The 21,439-nt window shown below is 36.9% G+C and overlaps 2 protein-coding genes across 3 annotated transcripts in view; both read left to right on the forward strand.

The window, feature by feature from the left end:
• Window positions 1–906: 906 nt before the first annotated feature.
• On the forward strand, window positions 907–3,843 carry LOC134797265 (uncharacterized). Its single transcript, XM_063769487.1, has 3 exons — window positions 907–1,093; window positions 1,344–1,448; window positions 3,327–3,843. Exons 1-3 carry the CDS (start codon window positions 941–943, stop codon window positions 3,423–3,425), a joined length of 357 nt encoding a protein of 118 aa, XP_063625557.1. The 5' UTR covers window positions 907–940; the 3' UTR covers window positions 3,426–3,843.
• A 5,994-nt stretch (window positions 3,844–9,837) lies between these two features.
• LOC134797630 (uncharacterized) overlaps window positions 9,838–21,439 on the forward strand; it is a 61,308-nt gene continuing 49,706 nt past the window's right edge. Inside the window, exons 1-2 of one of the 2 annotated variants that reach the window (XM_063769962.1) lie at window positions 9,838–10,579; window positions 14,440–14,905. In XM_063769962.1, coding sequence (XP_063626032.1) covers window positions 14,753–14,905 — 153 coding nt within the window. In that variant the 5' untranslated portion in view covers window positions 9,838–10,579; window positions 14,440–14,752. Of the gene's footprint in view, window positions 10,580–13,738; window positions 14,906–21,439 lie in introns of those variants that run through there. The other variant, XM_063769963.1, reaches the window with a different exon arrangement.

Consider the following 21,439-nt stretch of genomic DNA (forward strand, 5'->3'; position numbering starts at 1 on the left):
GAAGGCAGATAACGAAATATCGATTTAAGCGTTTCGCGGTAGGCCACCTGTAAACAAACCGCCTTGATGCATCAATGTCATTAATAGTGACTGACAACTTGTCAAGAAACTGTTTAAGGCAGGTCTGTGGTTTAAGGCCTAGTACTTATGTATTATATGTATGTATTATTCTATGGTTTACTAAGTACACTAGTGCTGCAATCTGGCGGCAGAACATTGCAGTAATAATACTCCCTATTATCTTCGAAGGAGGTCAATCATGAAACTACTTCGATTATTTTATACCCCAAGTAGAAGTTTTTTTTTATCAAAGGTTTAAAGATAAACGTATGATTTATAACAGATAACAGTTATAATAAATATTTTTACTTTATCTTCACGCCTAATGGTTTTATCTATCAAACACATTGTATCGTGTGTTCAATTCGGAACTTTAAATTTGTTATGTTTTTTAGACCATAGAAGGTAGGATCCTATAGAAGTGCTATACGCGTGACTCCGTGAGGGACCAACGCAATACGACACATACGCAATGCGACACTATGATTGGTCGAATTTACTTGTTGTCCACCATAATATAGTTGGTCAAGCAGATCTTGTCAGTAGAAAAAGCGGCAAATTTGAAAAATGTAGGCGCGAAGGGATATCGTCTCATAGAAAATTTGAATTTCGCGCTTTTTCTACTGACAAGATTTGTTTGACCATCTATACACACTAAATTTACGGTGGGAAATAAAAACAATGTGAGACTGTGACAAGGACAAACAATAAGAGCGCTTTCGCTGCTACTCCTACTGAAAGATACATAAGACTATCCCTTTCGGTCATTTCCCCCCACCCCTCATGCCTGATCCAGTTATATACTAGATTCATGTTTTAGACAGTGACAGTGAAGTGTGCAAAAATTGACACTTGACAGTTCAAAAACAGGTTTTATTTGATGGGAACTCAAATTAGTAAAATTATCCGGCCCACCACCACAAAAATGGCGAACTCAGCGGAAATTCAACTATTCATTAAAGACACTATTTCTAAGGAAAAAGTTGTTGTGTTTTCAAAATCATATTGCCCTTACTGCACTATGGCTAAAGAAGTAAGTGTTCGCTTTGCCATTACGAAATAAATAATTATGTACCCTGTATAATATAATATATGATTCATAGTGTGTATTTCACAACAATTTAATTTGTTAAAAATGTATTAAGTCTTCCACCGAAACTAACCTAATTCCCTTTGGTTACAAATCATTTCTCACTGCTTTTTTAAATTACTCCCAAGGTTGCCTCTTGGATTTATAAAAAAATATAAGTAAGCTATCTTAATATTCCTAATGACCGTTTCAGGTCTTCAACAAAGTAAAGCAGCCCTTCCAAGTGATAGAGCTGGACCAGCGTGAAGACGGCACTGACATTCAGGGCAACCTTGCTTCAATCACAGGAATCCGAACGGTAAGAAATCAGTGTTATCCTCTAGCCGCCCAGAGACCTATTAAAAGGTCTTCTGTTCCATTCTAATTCGAATCTTTGTTTTGACAAATCAAAATTGCATTTCTCTTGGCAAGTTTTGACGTCTGGGCAGGATCAGGGTTACTGATGCTATGTTTTAAAAGATATATACTTGTGAAGAAGAATGTTGAGTTACTTGGAAGGTTACAAATAGATTGATGCTTTAACACATTCACTGCCAAATACCAGCTAGGTGGGTTTATCTTGTATTGGAAATGGGGTGCTTTGACACTGAAAGTGTTAATGGCACAACCGTTTCAGTGGCAACAGCAGACAAAGTGATGCATGATAACAGTATATTGTTCCTTTTTAACTGCCAAAGAATAGAAGGTAAAGTTTATGAGTGTACCTATGTATAGTTAGTATACATACTTGTATAGTTATTTCTTTGTCCCAATCAATCTTTGTCCCCTGCAGTCCAAATCACTCAACATATTTGTTTAAGAGAGCAAGTTTCATATGTAAAAAAAAAAATTGGGTCAGGCAGGTTTTGTATTAAGTTAACAACATATCTCCTAGAGTTGTTGCATGAGGCAAAATCCCGCTTGTCATCCCCGAAGGCTGCCGCTCGAGCTTAAAAATATTCTCTTAGTGCTTGTGTTAAATACAAATACAATTTAGTGTACAGTCACCTGCAATAGTAATTACACTTTAAATGCCACAAAAATATGTGACACACTCTTATGGCTTTAAAAATAAGATTGTGACAGATATTTTTGCTTCCTTCATTGTGTAACATATTATTGCAGGTGACTGTACACAAGAAATTAATGGGTTTCCTTGTTATGACATTTATGACCTAACAATGACATCATATCTCACTGGTATGTTTGTATTGTGCAAAGATGACTTATTGTATCTGTTCTGTTGTTTGTATACTTTTTATCTTGTGAGGTGGCAACTGTTAGAAGAACAAAGTTGATTATTACTTTTTGTGTTATCATGCAGACAAAGAAAGCTAGTGATATTAAGTATTATAAAATAAAAATAAAATAAAATAGCCTTTTATTTTGACCTTAAATTTTTAAATGGTACAGTTTTGTCACATTATTGGATATTTGTCAAACTAGTCAAACATATTACTTACATCATTATTTTTTTTTTATATATTTAGATTAAGGTTGATTGACTTGCCTCCCGGCATAGGCCTCCCATTCCTCTCTGTTAGTTGCTCTTCTTGTCCATGTCCATGTTGGTCCAGCGATAGCTCTAATGTCGTGTTCCCATCTGCGGTAAGGTCAGGTAAGGTCTGCCTCTTTTCCTTTTCCCATCTTTGGGGTACCAGGTTGTAACAATTTTTGACCATTTTTGTTCTGGCTCTGGCTTTTGTCTATTAAGTACTAGGTACATTATAAATCTATGGCAAATATAACTACACATTTTTAATTTGACATTGTCTCAGAAGCCATAAAATTAGGTGCTTTGGATAATTGTTTGTTCTATCTATACTATTATAAAATAGACTTCATATATGTACTACTCAAGCAAGTGCAAGCTCTCAATATCTCCACATAAGAGAATATAATGTGGGTAGATTAACAATTTTAAGAACTAGATGTCAGTATTGTTTTGAGTAAATTCACACTTTACTTGGTTTTGTACAGATAGAGGTTTGTGTTTGTAAACTCATCTTAGCCTTCTATTATAAGTACATTATAATGTGCCATAATGGAAGAATTTTGATGATTAATGGCTCCTCTATAAAGAAAATGATAACACAACACCTAAGGTAATAATTTCCTTATCACAGCAAACTTACTAATATTTCCATTGTCACTGCTACAAATAGTAGAAATGCTAACAATTAGTGTCTGGTTCCAGGTCCCGCAAGTGTTCATCAATGGCAACTGTGTCGGAGGTGGCTCTGATGTCAAGGCCTTGCATGAGTCCGGGAAGCTAGAATCCATGCTTATTGGTTAACTTACCATTATAAATAGAAGCAATTGTTACCTCGACATCATTAAGCCATGGTTAAAAAAAATAGAATATATTTAAAAAATATTGATAAAAAAGTACTTTTGCCAAAAAAACTGCTTAATATGCCTTTTTACATAGTCAACATTTTATTTTGCATAAGTCTTGGCAAGCTCATTTGTTTTTAGATAAAACCAAATTGATTCAGTCACTTTTGTCAAGTAATGTAAAAAATAATCGAATAAATTATTTGTATAATCTGCATTAGCTTCTTAGTACAAGACATCTGTTGTTGTGAAACAAGTTTTTAATGATCAACTTAAACATTGTACTTATGCAATTGTTTGAGTTGCCTTTACATTTTTTTAAAGTTGTTTTGTATAAAATTTTATATGCATAATTTAAATAAACAAGCTACAAGTTATTTAGAGTATTATTGAACAATCATTTCGGAGGCAAAGTTTATCTAAACCTCAACAATTTGTTTGAAAATTTCTTACCATTTTTCAGTGACTATAATTGTGAGGATGACGCTATGAAAGAAACTCTTATGCTTTCTTTAGGTTTATGTTCGCACTTTGGTTACTAGCAATAATTAATTAATTATATACTTACCTAGTTATAGTAATAATCTAATAATAAACATGTTAGATATATTTTGCGGTTAAAGCTTCTGATAAAAATAACAACCGCTACCGCTACTGTATCTACGTATTCTTTCCGTTAGATAAAAGGCATTTAAAATGAATTAATTAGTAATTATTATTATCTAGTGAATGATTGAGGTGTTTGAAATCTATTAAAGGGTTTATAAGGTGATTAGTCAGTAGCAAACAAGCATACGGCGTGATGGTAAGCAGTTACCGCAGCCAAGTGACGCTTGTAATTGCCAACCCTTTATAACATGTAGATTATTGTAGATGTTTATTTTTCTAAGAACCCCAAGCCTTGGTTCCTATAAAACAAAATAATGTTGGGGTCCCATCGGGTCCTCCCTCCACAGAAGCGGCGAACCATTCAATGCTAATTATAATTACGATACATTGTCGTTACGCCTATTTTAAGCATTTTCATTACATACCTCGGGATACCGTGCTTGAGGCTACGATTTGGCATTACAAGCGTAGTTTAGTAGTGTTTGACCCAGTTTGCTACTACTTGCTACTACATACGCGATTTAGATACAGTCAGCATATACATATGTATACTACTATTCGCTTAGCACCTTTGCATACAACAAGGAAACCCATTATTATTATTTATTATTCATACCGATAACTGAAATTCTATGCTGGGGGGGTCAGGGGTCACTTTTCTCTGCAGCTGACTGTACATATTTGGCTACGATGATGTGCGATCATTGACGGATAATATCTCAGGACGGGCCTTACGGGCACTAAAAATCTAAATAAGTTTTTGGCAAAAATTTTTGGTACAAGCTTTTATCGCTGACTGTACTTTTCTTACGACAGACAACTAAAATACTCATCGAGACAATTCTAAAAACCCCTAACACAATTAGGTTGCGTTGTTTCATCACAGAGTTCCTATGGCCACCTCCTGTCTCCATCATCAGATCAGCTCGATGGTACCATAATATTGCATTGTCATCCGATTTATACATGCATGCAAAATTTCAGCTCAATCGGAAACCGGGAAGTGGGTCAAATTTAACTTGCAAGATTTGATTACAGACCGACAGACAGACAACGGGACAGGTGAAACTAAATAGAAGCTTGTAAAATGGTACTAGTTCAGCGGTGTCACTCACGAATTCGAGCCAATCGTGCAGTATAACGCAACTAGTTGCGAGTTGCGACCAATCGCGCGCGTGATGCGAACTCATCAACCAATCGCGTTGTAGCGGTGTCACACCGCTCTACTGGCCCCATTAATGACCCATTCTTATTGCCCGTAAGGCCAGTCGAGATATTATACGTCAATGTGTGCGAAGCGATAGTGAAGCTGCTTTTAAAGGTGCTAATCGGACGCCCGTATTGCGCATCTAACGATACAAATGACTAAAAAGATTTTAAACTCGAAGGGAAGCTCCTACCAGCCCCCTTTTATATCTATATTTCGCAAGCAAATATTGTCGAATGTTAGTTGTAATTATGTAAATAATCTTTCAAATCTGCTGGCGTCACCCCTTGACGAGCACGGGGGCCACAATCGGGCCGAATTAATTCTAGAGATTCCTACATAAATCCTTCAGCGAAAGTCACTTGTCCCCTCTCTAAACGGTTTATTACGCTCTCGGGATGAAAACATCAGGCGCTCAAGGCCAGTATAGACTAGGATACGAATGCAAATTTCTGTAGGTACTCGTTTGTTCTTTCGATTTAGTATAAGCAAATGTCATCGGACAGAATCCTGTCTAAAAGATAAAAGACGGTGCAAATAAAAGTTATATTTTCTCATCAGTTGCAAGTTATGGTTGTTTGGGGGATCATGTTTAGCGCTCCATTGTGTATGTACCTCTAGGTACCATATGTACATCAGGATATTACCCTCCTGAGGCCCGATGACGTCATCTTTTTCAGATAAATTTTAAGTTTAACACTGTAGTATGCATAGAGTTAAAACTTTATGTAATGTAGGTATTTATGCCGACTGGTGGCATATCTCTTAGAAGGTTACTTAGAGTTAGTCTGTTCGAGATCCTGAAAACGGTGAAAAATAGAGATACTACTCCTAAAAATACGTGTGATACCTCATTAGATTCGTCATAAATAATGGAGATACAGTTCTGCAAGTATGGAATGTTTTATTGGAAATATCCTCCTCTTTTATATTATTAATTTTGGTTTCTTAAATATTAATACTTTTTGAGATATTGGGGAAATATAAAATAACTACTTTTTCCCCTCTTTTTTGTTTATAACTTTTGATATTTTTTGTGTGCTAATACACGCATCGAATACATTTTTCTAGGCGTCATGACGAATCTAATGAGGTATCACACGTATTTTTAGGAGTAGTATCTCTATTTTTCACCGTTATCAGGATCTCGAACAGACTACCTACACTTAAAAAAGCAACAACAAGAGTCTTCCAAGAAAAATCAAGAAACTAACGTAACATTGACGATATAAATTTATAAATAATACCTAGTAGAATCCTTCCTTCATTAGGTTCAGCTAGATTTTGATTAGAAACTTAGGAAAATCACCCTCAATATAATTCTACCTTACAAAACCCTATTTTTGTAAGGTAGAATTATATTGCACTATAAGAATAAGACCATTGGAAGCTTAGATCAACATAATTATTATAAGTTTCACGCGTAGGTATGAATATGATTGTATTGTATTGTAGCAAAATAACCAATAGGTACAGACATTTGCAGTGGTATCCTACCCTACTACGAGCACGAGCCTCGTCGCCACGGCGACGGCGCGCCTACTATTAATATTATATCTCCTATGTCATTGATAAAAGCACCGTTTTTGCGTAACGGGACCGACTGTAGTGTCAATCGGGTAGTGCGTGCGAGGGAGACGGAGCACCCCCGCCCCGCCCTGGAGGTTCCGCGCGCCCTCCGCTAGTCGGCGCTACGAGCCCGCCCTAGCACAACATGCTGGTATTATATCTTATTCAGTACAAATTCATGTAAACAAACAAAACTGATTTAAAATTCTTACTGATTGTGTTTTGTGTTGACACGGGCCGGTTGGCGTGTGAGTGACGTGAGAGTGAGGACTGAAGGTAAGTGACACTTGTAATTACTAGTTAGTATGACTCTTATTTTGTACTTTGACATCGTTGAACGCAGGTGCTCCACATTGTTGATGTGAATTTTCTTTATGAATAACATTAAGCACTTTCGGTTCAACTTCGGTTCTATGTGTATTGAATGAAAACATAGGAAAGTACCTTTACATTGATGTTTTTTTTTTTTTTATTTACATTTCATCAAATAGTAGGGGAGGTAGGGGAGCATTGGGCACTTTTTTACTTAAGTCGTAATAATACCGTTATTTATTAACATAATCAATTAAATCAACTTCTTGTTTCGTAAATCATTAGCACATACATATATGTGGCTACAATTATAATCCAAAACACTTATACAATAAATATAATCAGTCTCAACATTGCAAGGGATTTTCTAAAGCCTGTCAAAAGTGCCCAAGCTTCCCCATGGGTCAGGTGGTTAGGGCATAGGGCACTATAATAAATTACTTCAATACTAAATAATTAAATTATAAAAATTGAGTAACAATCGACTGTTAAGCCGCGATACGATGGGTGCAATTCTGCATGGTGCATGAATGATAATAGGTTCAAACTGGTTCAAACTTACAACAACTTCTGATAGAGAACTTGAATGTTTTTATTTTTGTACAAAATTGCGGTGTTGTGAATTGTAAAGGATTAAGGTTCCACATTATACTAGCGAACAAACGAAATGTAGACATTAAGTACAAGATCATAGGGTATACTATGGGGAATATTAGGCAAAGCTCTGCGTAGGTGGCACCTTTGGGGCACATACAGTAAACAAACCACATCAATTGACACATGGCCTACCAAGAAACAAGAAAATCGAAATTTCGTTATCTAATCTCTCTATCACTCTTGCATATTCGAGCGATAAAGAGGCAGATAACTAAATTTCGATTTTCGCGTTTACCGGTAGGCCCTTGTTAACAAACCGCCTTGATGCATCAATGTCATATTTTATTGTCTGTGAAAACTTGTCAAAAAACAGTTTAAGGCACAGTATGTATAAGTTAGTCTATGAATTTACTGAATCGGTAGTGCTGCACTCTGGCGGCAGAACATTGCAGTAATATCCCCTGTTGAAAGTGAGTGCCCAATGCTACCCATCTTCTCACTTTACTAATTCATTAAAATAGTGTATTTAGTCTGACATTTTACCTTAATTAATACGTTAGTATTAGCTTTCGAAAACACATAACTAGATACAAATAAAGAAACTTAATTTTTTTTGCAGATGACGTTGTTATAATCGTTCGAAATCACATCCAAAGCCAGTTAAGCCGACCACTGACTAGGCCGCCGGGCGATATCGGCCTGTCAGTTAGAACAAAAATTTGACAGTTCCGAATAACTGACCGGCCGATATCGTCCGGCGGACTGATAGTCAGTGGTCGGCTTTAGCACGTGCAAAACAACTGACAACTAAACAAAATGATGATGATATTTGCCTGAGTGGTGTTTTCAGTTACTAAGCTAAATCACCACATTATACAAAATTAAGTATCAACAACACGTATATGTACGTATGAGGTGGTGTTCAAACCTCCCGACTGCCCAATGGTCCCCTACCTCCCCTACCTATTGCTAGTTCTAAATAAAAATGTCAGTAGTCAATAGGTACCTAATCACAAACTTCACAAATATAATATACCTACCTAAAGATAGGTGTATTATGATTAGGAAAATTAGCGATAATTATCGTTCTGTACCTACTTTGACTATTTATGTATGTAGTTACTTAATTTATCTACCATTTACAGTCACTTTTCCTTAAATCTTTTGTGCTAATAAATTTTTCTTATATATACATAATACACCTACCTACCTATATCACAGAACTAGTGATACCGATTTGGCCGACAAGCCAAATCGTCGGCTAATCGGCCAAATCCATAATCTGTAAAGCCTGAAGAGATTCTATTGAATTTCAGTGGCACTAATTGATATAACATGACTGGCAAGGAGTTACCTATTCTTTGAGAACAGATGTCGAAAGTCGTCGAATGTCACCGATATCTTGGATACAATAAAAAAATTACATCAAAAAAGGACGAAGGATTGCGTGGCATTCCAATTAACAATGTTTTGAAGTTGAGAAGACCGGAACTGACATGTTATTTTATGACGTAAGTTGTACAGTCGACGTCAAAGATATGTTTACACTTATGCACCTTACTCCTTTGTAATAAGGCAAAAAATGTAAACATATCTTTGACGTCGACTGTACACCATATGTAAGCATTGCCTGAAACTTCCTGGCCCTACCCAAAAAGAATCTTGTCAGGCTTTACATGGCGACCGCAGCTGCTTTATCGAAGCTGATGCATTTGAAAATCAATCATTAATATGCTTCTGGCGACCCGCTGTTTATCATATTAACTGAAAAATGTTCCCTTCTTGCTCAATGTCCTAACTAATGGTCGTATATGGAGTCTGAATCCAACTATTTTCTGTGATTTTGACCAGATCAGCAGTATACCGGTTGGGGGCCTTCCCAAGTCTCTATTTCCGTTTTTATGTTATAATACATTAATAATAAAATACAATGCTTTTTATTGCACGCAATTTACGATACAAGTACAGAAACTGTTCGTTTGTTCATTAAATTTGATAATATTTTTCGTCTCTTATCCTACAGTTGATTTATCTACAAATACACGTGTAAGGTAACATCGGCTCCTGATGTTTTATTACACGGCAAAATTTAATTAACGTCTAACATTTTGGTTTCGCCAGGTGCCGCTAGAGAGGACTAATTAGTCAGGTGTCAACCTGGTTACCCGGTGATGCTCTACAAGCCGAGAACACGAGCGTTTCCGCGAAAAATATACGTATTTTCCTTTTATCTTTATCCTTATTCAAGATAATAAGTTTTCCGTTCATACTAAATAACTCACAGTCACTGCAATGTTTCCTTGCTTATTAGGTAGGACAATTTAGATGTCAGAAGGAGAATACGCGCGGGTACACAAATGTAAAGAGATATATTTTCGTAATCTCCATCTTGGTATATCCCGGTTTTCATAAAACGATATGTTAACTCCTAAAATGCAACGCTAAGCGGGGGAGAGATTAGCGAACCCATTAATTTCGCCAGGATTTAAAATGCATTTCCACGGATGTCTGCAGTAATCTTGCATAAGATCTTTATAGCCGATCCGTCGATAGCTTTACGGTGCGACGTGGTACTTTGTAGGGGCCTTGACGGAAGGGTGAGCTTAGGAGGTTGCGTGGCTTGGAGCTTCGTTATAAGGCCGCGCCGGGCGGCCGGAGCGGCAGAGCGTTCGCGGCGCTCCTACCGGTGTCTCCTCTGTCGGACTATACTCGCCTCCGTGGCGTTTCGGAACTTTGTAAACTTTTCCCGGGCTTTGCCGTTCATTTCCGCGCGTGGATTACAGTTAAGAAGAGTTACTCGTATCAGCTTGCCTGATTTGGTAAGATATCGATGTAGAAAATGTTTAGTTAATGTGTTTGAAACTGTTTAATTAAAAATTGTGTTTCTTTTTTTGTGTTTGATATTTTCATTCCATACCTTTTTATAATACCAATCTAAATTTAAGATCCCTGTACCGCGATTTTTTGCAGATCCCTACTTTGTAGGTACAAAATTATACATAAACAATGGACCGTTCACTTCGCGTAAGAAAATATTGCTAGAAATGAAAATGAACAAATGTTATTGTTCTTGTTAAATAGGTAGGACCCTAACTACAAATAATGGACTAGGGTGTAAATAATGAATAATATGACCGGTATCAATCTCTAGTGTTTCAGCAGAAATTTAATACTTTTATATCATGTATGTATACATATACATAACCTTTTGTGCATTGTGAGGCTTCTTCCCAGCAGTAACTCGTCCCAGTTAAGCCATGCTTGACTTCTAAAGTTACGCCCAACTCTTCGCAACAAATTTATAATTTACTTTTTCGTAGCACTACATACCTAAGGAAGTTGTATCTTAGGAAACTATGCATTTTAACAATGTGTTTTAGTTAAGTACATTTCAGCTTTCAACGCTGAAAGTTAAATAACTTATTCACTCTTAAGCTACGACCGTAGCGCTACGTCGTAGCTGTACATAGTGAAAATGCTTCGTAGAGACGTAAAGCCGACCACTGACTAACAGTCCGCCGGACGATATCGGCCTGTCAGTTAGAACAAAAATTTGACAGTTCCGAACAACTGACTATCTCTATCTCTAAGTATTTAAAAAAGAGTAATCAAAATCTACCCTCAAATGGCTTCATGGTAATGGTAGATGAAAACATTACATGATAATGTAGGTTAAAGTCAGGTCGTTCAGTGACAGATCCAGGTGGTTTTGTATTTGGTTGGTTAATAGGGTGCAGCTGGAGCGTCGTTGTATGGGAAAAAATAAAAAATTGATTATCAATGTGGAACCGGAACAAAAAGTTGCAGTTTTTAATGTAGATTATAGTGATTATATAAACTTTCAAAATTAACACTACTTTTAGCCCTCTACCCAGCCGCTAAAGAAATTAATAAAGGTAAATTTTCATCAATTATTTAAATATACAATTTCACTAATATGTATACATTTTATTGAAAATATATAATACTTAATAAGCGTATAATAAGTTATTACCAACATTTTTGTGACTTTTTTAATATTTATGAAATAATAAAATTTCCAACTTTCATATTAAACAGCAATTTCATGCAAAACAAGGAAAATGCTACAGTGTAAAAAAATTATATAAGTTATTTTTTTAGACGTTCTTGTGCCAAAGTAAGGATGTTATTGATTACGAAAAGTATCATTTTACTGCAAAAAATGGGTTACTTATATGTTTAAATAAGCGTCAAATTTTGCCCTTCGGCGTCGCTTACGCCCTTTTTGGGTCATGTTCACACGTATGTTAGGCATTAATTAATGAGGTTTTAAAATTTTAAAGATTGTAATAGTTTAAGATTATATTGGTAACTATAACTTTTGGAAATAGTTGTAAAGTTAGGAATAGAATTAACAGAATTTTATAATCCTTATTAGGTTCTGTTGTTATTAAAAGTGTTTATAAGGTGAGAGGCAAATCAAAAAGTAATCGTGTTTTTGCTAAGTACCCACTCAGACGGTTGTACCCGGCACCGTAAACAAAACCTATCGCACGTTAAGAGAATAAATTTTGAATTGAATAGAGTCTGGTTTTCAAAAACAAAACCCGCTTAATTTCCTCCGCTTTTCCTCACGACACGCCAGACGAGAGTACTTCATCGCTTAGCATGAAACGCACTTGATTTTATAATAAAAGCCTGTTTATTCCCTGTTTGTGTCGCGACGCTCAGGAAAAAGAAGCACTACCGCGTTCGCCTTTCATGTCGACACACGCTAGCAACCAGATGTGTGGGTACTTATTTAGATTTACAAAAGACGATACCAATACCACTCGTCATGCACCAATCGAATAAAAGCGTAAGCAGGATGCGCTGAGAGTTTTATGATATCGGTATCGCATTTTAATAACTGAATGTGTATCCCACGTCCTTTAGTGCCTTATTCTATTTATCAACATGGAAAACAGAATCGTTGCTTTAAATTCCCCTATTGAGCACCCTGACGGCAAAGCCTCTTGTAAATACTCCGTTTTATACATTATATAATCGATTTCGTTAAACAACATTCCTTGTGACCTTTGATCTGTGTGATGCCAAATTATACTTCAGTGACCTTATTTTTAAATGAACAGGCTTTATTGTTTATTAAGGTATCTTTCAATTAATCGGGAAAGCTTCTTATTTACGCTTGGCTGACTTAAATCTCGCGAAATTATTTGATAGATCTTTGAAGGCCTGCGAGGCGGGAAAGTAGCCTAGTGTGTTTGCTGATTCCCTTCGTATTTTTAATTTTAATTACTCCTTCAATATTCTGAGTAGACGTCATAAATAATTTTCGAGTTAACTGTTATTCCCGTAACTCGCAGTCGTCTCAGATGATCCAGTAAGGACGTAACCTCGACACCTGTAATAACTTTGCAATTTCTAGATCAGCTTATAATGGTCTGCTTGAAACGGGTGTTTGGTAAATAATGGGAATAAACCTAAAACAAACGGTGAATGAAAATCTGAAAGTTTTGACGGAAATTATAATAATTAAACGCTGCGAATGCGTCGGGGCTGTCTCATCAAAAATGTATAGAATTCGTATGATTAGCATAAAAGTCATTTTATTGCCTCGGAAGACAAACAGAATGGGATATTGGCTGTTGGAATGAATCCAGCTTTGCGGCAAAGTCGGAGGGCAAGACAGTGCACACAGCCCCCTTCAACTGGTCTGTGTTAACCGCACAAAACACTCCATTACGAAACTGTTAAATATCAGGGTTTTTATGTTATAAGATATACCTACTAAACTCAATAAAAGTCAAATATTGGTGGGGCACTTTTACAGATTTTGTTATAATTGATTAGTGTGTAAAACCCAAGATAAAATGCGTTTGTGAAAAGTAATTATTCCCTTCATCGTTCTTCTTGATTCATAATTATAAATTCTCCTTTTTTTTGTAAACTGTGTGTCACAAAAATGATAATTATTATATATTGTACCTACTCTCGATTCTAAACAAATTGTTTTCAGGTTATCAGTGGTTATTGTTCTACGTTGAATAAAATATACATTATTTGGCTTTTAAAATACAATCTTGCTAAGTACATTCCATAATTTATTGTTTACGCAGTTGGTAATAATTAATCATCCTAAAACGCAACCTTTAATCCATTAACGTCATCTTTATCGACCCACTCTATACCTAGTCTCTAGGGGTCACCGTGTACAATGTAGGTACAAATCAAAAACCAATCTTTTAAGGACAGGTCCCGCACTGACAGTCAAAAATAACTGGGTGGAACATTCATAAGTATTTAAGGATTTGCGAGATACGGGTGAAACAATACTTCGATGTTACCTCGCCGTTATACAGTAATTCACCCTTATTTAAACACCCGGCAAGAATTTTAATGAGTGACGCAGAGTTTGGCGAAGAATTCAATGAGCTTGCCGTAATAATATGGAGTAAGTTTGCGCATTCATTAGTCTTGTTGTTTAATATTCATCAGGACGCCACAAGTAACATTTTTACTAAGAGACAAATCCCAAGTAACTGCGAGCACAAATTACATGTAAATTAGACCAAGTTCGAGAGTACTTCGCGGCTAGGACTTGACTATACTAAGGTTTAACAAGATTTGAATGTTTCTTAAGTTCTCGACGTCCGTAATGCCACTTTGTAAATAAGTTAAAGACTTATTGTAACGTTCAAAATTGTGCTTGTTTCAGATGCTAAGTCGGACGTTACGCTTCTTCAGATTCTCGCAGACTAGAACATAGTATTTCGATCTAACCTAGTCTTAAATAAAGTATAGTACAAAGCTATCGAACTTAGCGCCTCGCGATAACTTATTTTCAAACGCTTAACATAGGTAAAACGGTTTGCCAAATCGCCTCTATTTTCTGTAATATATTACAAGATAGTGTCTATCGAAGAGCGTCCGTAGTTTTATAGACGAAAACAATGCCAGGGGTTCTCATAAAGCATCGATATCTGGGTGGTTGTGATTTTTGGTGGGTAGCGTAGGCGGGCATAGTCATAATGTGTGAAGATAAGGAGGAGATGCGGAGCGAGGCGGCGCGCGCGGCCAGCCCGCGGCGCCTGTGCTGGCAGCGCCGTCCGCCGCAGCCGCTGCCGGACACGCGCGGCCTCTGCTGTGCCAAGCTGCTTCGCAAGAACGGCAAGCCGAAGAAGGTATGTCAAGACGATTAGATTTTTATAATGTACCTAAATATTTAAATTCCTCTTGTTCTGACCTTATTGGAGTGGGTTAAATATGACTAAAATGAACTAATAGGCTTTGAATATCTTTCTCGCGTTCCCAACGTTAGGTTTCCATAGGTAGGTAAGGTAATACGTTTTGAACGTAGTTTAAAATTTGTTTGTGGTATTTTTATGGGTTTACCAACAAAACTATTTCATAAAATGGTTACAGCAAGGTATCAGAAATTACTTGGTAGGATAACAGTCCGGGTTGGCAATTAAGTCCCCACTATCAATTAGGGTCCACGGGATTGCGACCCGGAATTCACGGATGGATTCAGACCCGGACTAACACAACGTGTCACATTTCAGCTCGTCACCTACCCCGCACTAAACTCGGCCATGAAGGTCACGGTATTTGTAATTGTATTGTTCTATGAACTTGTATAATAAGTATATTACTATTGTTATGTAGCTAACCTAATTCAGGGTATGAAACAATAGAGTTGTCGCGTGAGTCACTTTACAGTCGTGTTCTTGAAAAGCTCGAACTTTAAGAGTAGGTACTATGTCAATGATAAAATTATCCATACATTTTGAAACTTCAAGACCGCTCCAGGTTTTTTCCTTGATAGGAAAGGAATCGTCCTAGTCCCATTCGAATCAAGATAATGGCATATATTTATATCTAAATTTATTGAACTGCTAGCTAAAATATTAGCTATGTATAACAGTTATTTAAGCCCTCGTATGGCGAGCGCGGATCCGCGTACGAGGAAAATATTAGAAAAAAATAATCACGGCACACGAGAGGTTAAACCTACCTAGTTTGCAGTTTAACAGAGTTGTTCTCCTAAGGCTACGGTAAAACCACAATATGTACCTCCTTTGTTTGTCTTTTAAAGCTAAGTAAAGTTTGAACCAGGAAAGCAATATCGGTGCCGATGTGGTCCGATACCCGATCAGGCGACGTAAATAAACTGTCGAGTAACAATATTCATTACTTGAGTAGGTACTTCTTAGAGCCTAGAGGGTTCAAATAAATGTCTAACTTGAAGGTAATCAAAATCTTCTTACAAGTAAGTCACAGTGCTTTATTTTATCTGACGAACTTTTACTTGAAATTCATCCTTTTGTTACTAATACTAATACCTAAAGCAGAGACGCTTTCCAGATAGATTTTCGTACATTGACCCCCGACTGTTGCTATCTCTATTGCACGCGCATAATGTCTATATTGCTGTCTAGCTAGCACAGTAACGGCATCATGAGCGGGAAAATCTATCTGGAAAGCGGCTCTTCTTTAGCTATTACAATGTTATCGTTTTCTTATTTTATGTTAGTATAGGATACGTCTTAAGCTTAACTGTTTGTAGCTTAGTTAGAAACGTATAAAGTCGTAAACAATGTGGTCTTCGCGTAAATCTTCATATATTTTCATAGTTGACTGCTGGATACAAGTACCTACGATACTCGTAACGTAGTTCCACCTTTGGGGATCAAACTCGATCCCGCCGAGGCAATTACAGGCAAACATTAGCGCTAAGCTTCGGTGAGTTCAGTCAGTCAGGTATCCATAATATTTCAAGGTAGAGCGGTTCCAGCCTAATATAATCGAAGTTTGAAGGCGGCCGGAAGTTTACGACGTGGCGGTTGAGCCGCCGCACTTACACCAAACTTGTTTGTCTTAATATTTTACGTAACCTGCCGGCGTAATATTATGGATGGTTTTATTAACGTGATGAAATAACTGTCACTTTTTAACACCGTGGGATAGAAAGTGACGGACACCGTTTTATCACGCTGTCACGTAGACAAGAACGACCATCATATCCGTACTGTTCGGAAAATGATGAGAAATGAAAAATGTGTAGGTACCTATAAGATATAAAATAAAAACCTAATTGAAGTTCCGGTCTCATGGCAATAAGTACTAAATAATAACACAATAAAATTTGCTCGTCAAAAATCGATCAGGTCATTAATAATTAGGTACTTACCATAAATAGAAATATTTAGCAATACTAAAATTAGGTGTTTAACACAATTCATGCACATCTAAGGCATTCATAAACTTGGCAGAGTACATCCTTTGGACGAGTTATACGTAATGGCATGTCTAACTACAATCATTTTTAGCACAAATGAAGTCTCACCGCCAACTTCATTAAGAGAAATGCACACGGCTGCGGGTTCTCGCAAAGTTATTTGACAACCGCATCGACTTATTACGAGTTCAGACAATGCGGGGACAATATATGAACTCTCGGTATGAACACCGTTAAGTATCATAACTAGGAAGGCAAATAAGTTGGCCGCGGAAACCGAAACTTTAGGTCAAATTAGTTCCCGCTGATGCTCAGAGTTTGATTAACCCCCCCGGGAACGCGTCAACATACATTAACATTGACTTTGGCAATTATCTTGTCGATGCTGCAAGAAGAAGTTAGCTGTAATAATCTTTTTAAATTCAGTATGAGTAAATGTCAACCGATGAAACACATACTTAGATACTTGTAGGTAGGCATAGAGCTAAAGGTAAATGTAGAGACTGCGAAGGTTTAGTTCGGTTAGGTCATTTGAATGTCGTCAAGTGATTTTACTGGATGGAAATTGAAGTTATAAAGTCTTTCCTTTTAAAAATAATGTTCTAGACAATTTATGTAAAATGTATTAAAACTATGAGCGCGACGTCATTTCTTTCTAACTTTAAAACACTGCCACAGCGATTTCAAATTCAATTTATTCTTAAAAGAACCCCGAAATACTGTTTTTCTTTGAACCAAACAGCATCGGAGAGTGGTTGCAGGCACTATTTGCAATTCTAAGTTTGGCAGAGAGGTTTCAATCCTACTAATGTGTCTACATATATCTGTACATATATAGCTACACTAGAGAGTCCCCGTTCATATCTTACCCATCATACGTACTTGTATGTTGGCGTGCTGAGACGCTGCGCGGCAGGGCAGCAATGTTTGCTGAGAGCCTTCTATTTCATCGATTTAAAACAGAAACCTACGAACCTGAGCCCACATCAAATACATTACAGGCAGCATTTCTTTGAACAACGAAGAACTAAGTAAATGGAACAGTGTACTTCAATAAATGCAGCCCTTTGTTTGGTTTTTTTTTTCAATCGAAACAGTGCCGTGATCATTAAGACTTGAAAAATGTTACGACAAAAATGCGACAGCCATGAGACAGGGTGAAAAATTATCTGAAAAATAAAATGTGAACCTCGGCTCACATCAAACCGCACCCAAGTGATTAATAACAAACAATATTCGATAGTAAACGTCTCATCCGGAACGTTGTACATAATATAGGAACTCGTACTAAGCGTACCTACCTACCTTAGATTTTCAACTTTCTAGAACACGCTTCTGTCCATGTTTTTATGTACGTAATGTTCGTTCGGCAGCAGTTAGATTTTCCAGAATAGATACAATAAACGACAAAGAATGGGTCCAGGGCAACGTATCTGCAGTCGAACGTCATCGTTACCGCCCGAAATATCAAACTGCTCTTCAGGGTAGAGAATGACAATAGCGACTCAGCAGTTTGCCTCGCTCCGTTTTAATGAGTCAAACTATTTGCTTTTATCTTTGAATGAACTTTTTCCGTGACGGAGCATATTTTTTCACAGTATTTCACCAGAAAACTCAGTAAAAATGAGAGTCACAAAACCTTTTTTTAATGGGAAATTACATGAAAATCGTGAGGAAATATATATAACGAATCTTCAGTAATTAATTTACGCGTGGCCACTAAATTCGCCCACTTCATTAAGCTTTGCATAATAATTTATAAAAAAACTGATTGGGCTGTTTAAAAAACGCTGGACGTAATTTTGCAGACGTTAAAATCCTTTGTCTACTCAACGCTGATGAATAAGTTTTAAATTAGAAAAAGTTAGGGTGAAATACGCTTCCCCACTGACGTCCATGAAGGAAAAAATCTTGCAGTCATTCCACGAGTACTCCTATTAACTACCTTTAATAATGGTGATCTTTAAAAGTTGTAGAAGAATATTCGTACCAAGAAAAAAATACACATTACAATAATTTCATTCCGGAAAATTAAATGATCGCTTACAAATAAAATTTTGAAAGAGAAAGCAGTCTAAAAGCCTTGATGATAAGTTGTACTTTAATTACGTAGGTACCTACCTAATATGTATAGTTTGCCCACATTATGAATCCTACGTATTTTATTTCTTCTGGGAATTTCCTAAAGCATAAATAAGTAGCTATGATGACCCAGACCTGCTCGGAAATGTTCATTTCATTTACATAATCGGAAGATTATCCAGCTTGCTGATATATATTGCCTGTACTAGTATATTCTCAAAGTAGTTTCTTCAGTCCCTTATTTAAGTACAAAGTTAGAGGATTAAACTCCTTTCCTTGTTCAGTTACCTCGTTACTTCCACTGATCATTTTAAAGTCGAAGGAAGGATACTTGGGATAGTGTAAGAGAGGTGCGTACTTTTCGAGCTATATTGCAGCGAGCGAGGTAGAAACAGCTTTAAAGCCACTTAACGATTTTACATCCAAAGCCGTAACAGTATAGCTTGCAGCTATAATATAATAAAATAGGTTAGACAGAAGACTACTATTGTTATATGAGCGTCGGTAGCATGGTAGGATTCTTATCGCCTGTCACTATGCTTGTCACTTTCGCACTTACACACTTGTTAGATCGTGTCAGGCATGGTGACAGGCGATACAAATGTGACCATGCTACAACCGGGTAGAAAATCGTTCCTTTAGTGAAAGAGAAACTGCGATATACTGATTTCGGTAAAACAAAAGCTTGTAAAAAACATTTCCTCGAACCGTTTGCGGTAAAAACGTAGTTAAGGAATAATATTTGGTTTGAGCAGAGCTCCGTTATAAATGGCGCGGCGAACAGCCGCGCTGAGAGCAATAACTCAGCACCGAGCGGCGTTTAAGCGATCCGTTCGCAGTTTATCCGTCCTCAAGAGCTAATTCTTCGCGGCCCGTCCACTCGCGGGATATAAAACCATTTTACTCGCTTGCCAAATCTTGAGTCCTGCACTTGTTGAAGTTTTCATTATTTAAATTTACCCAGCGCCCGACGTTGAATGAATACAATTCGGATCCTAATTGACAGGTTAATCGGAAATTGAGCTGGCAATATGGCATACATATGGGGAAACCTGAATTATTTCAAGTGCATATTAACAATAGAAAATCATGACGTGCCCATCGTAAATAATCCACGCATCATTGAGCACAAAAGAAAGCATGACGCAGACGACGACGGGCGTCTCGTCGGTGCACATCAGAAGCTGTCTACAAAAATATTGAATTCCCGCGATATTCCTGCAATTTCAGCGCTGGCACATGTTAAAATGCATCTCTCGCAAGTTAGCCTTGATGCAAGTTCAAACATCCAACTTGTTCGGCATCTTACGCTAACTACTTTGACAGTTCTTTCTGAGAGCGATCCGGAGCACCCAGCTGTTCCACTACTTTTTATACATCTTACAAGTTTTCATCGGGATATTGAATGGGATAAAGAAGATTGATTTTAAACGTAACTTCGCCTTCTTTTTGCACTTACGCTAACTAGTATTGATGCATAAATGGAACAGATAAAGTAGATATTTTCATATTCAAACTGAAGTATATAATTCAGACTGATGCTGAAACATTTGACAATCCAATTGAAAACTCAAGCACATCATGCGCACAAATGCAGTGCGAACTAGTATTATCTGTAGCACTCGGCTTATTCGAATGTGGAATATTCCGGCAATCCCCGTCCATCACTGTGTAGGATCAACGCTAAACCCAAATAGTCGCAAACGGTAGATCTACATCGCACGTCGATAACACCCATTGTTTTCCCTTTTTGTATCGAGTGCTAAGTACCTAAACGTTTGTGGAGATTCGTTTGCATAGCAATATCCGTATCGTTGCTTGACGCGAGTCGATGGCGTGAACCAATAAGCTGCATTCCCGCACGACATGTATTTTCTACAATTCCGATAAGCTTCTAGAATCGCTATCGGGTTGTTTATGTCAATGGATGCCGATAACATGCTGAAGAAACTGTTGATCTCCTTGTACTTAGGTACATGTCGTTTAAAATGTTTTTACATAGGTCACTAGATAAATTTTGCAATAGACAAATATGAAACAAAGAGGTTACAGATGACCTCTCACATATAGTTTTTAAAACAATTACTTTTACAATTAATTTCTTTTTTTTAATTTACTTATAAAAAAAAGATTTTAACTTGGCGTGGCGTAAGGACGATTTACGAATATTTTTTATACAACATTTTCATTTCATACAAAGTTTAGAATATTTAATTCTTCTTCTTTGTTTCATTATTTGTCTATTGCAAAACTTATCTAGTGATCTGTATGTGATAATTTACATCAGGTCTATAAATAATAATGGATATCTATTCGTTATAATAAAAATTGATCTGATATCGTCTCTTAAGGGGCCGGTATATGACGTTATCGATTTAGACCTCACTTTGTAACC

This window comes from Cydia splendana, chromosome 15, assembly GCF_910591565.1.
Source record: "Cydia splendana chromosome 15, ilCydSple1.2, whole genome shotgun sequence".
NCBI classification, from domain to species: Eukaryota; Metazoa; Arthropoda; class Insecta; order Lepidoptera; family Tortricidae; genus Cydia; species Cydia splendana.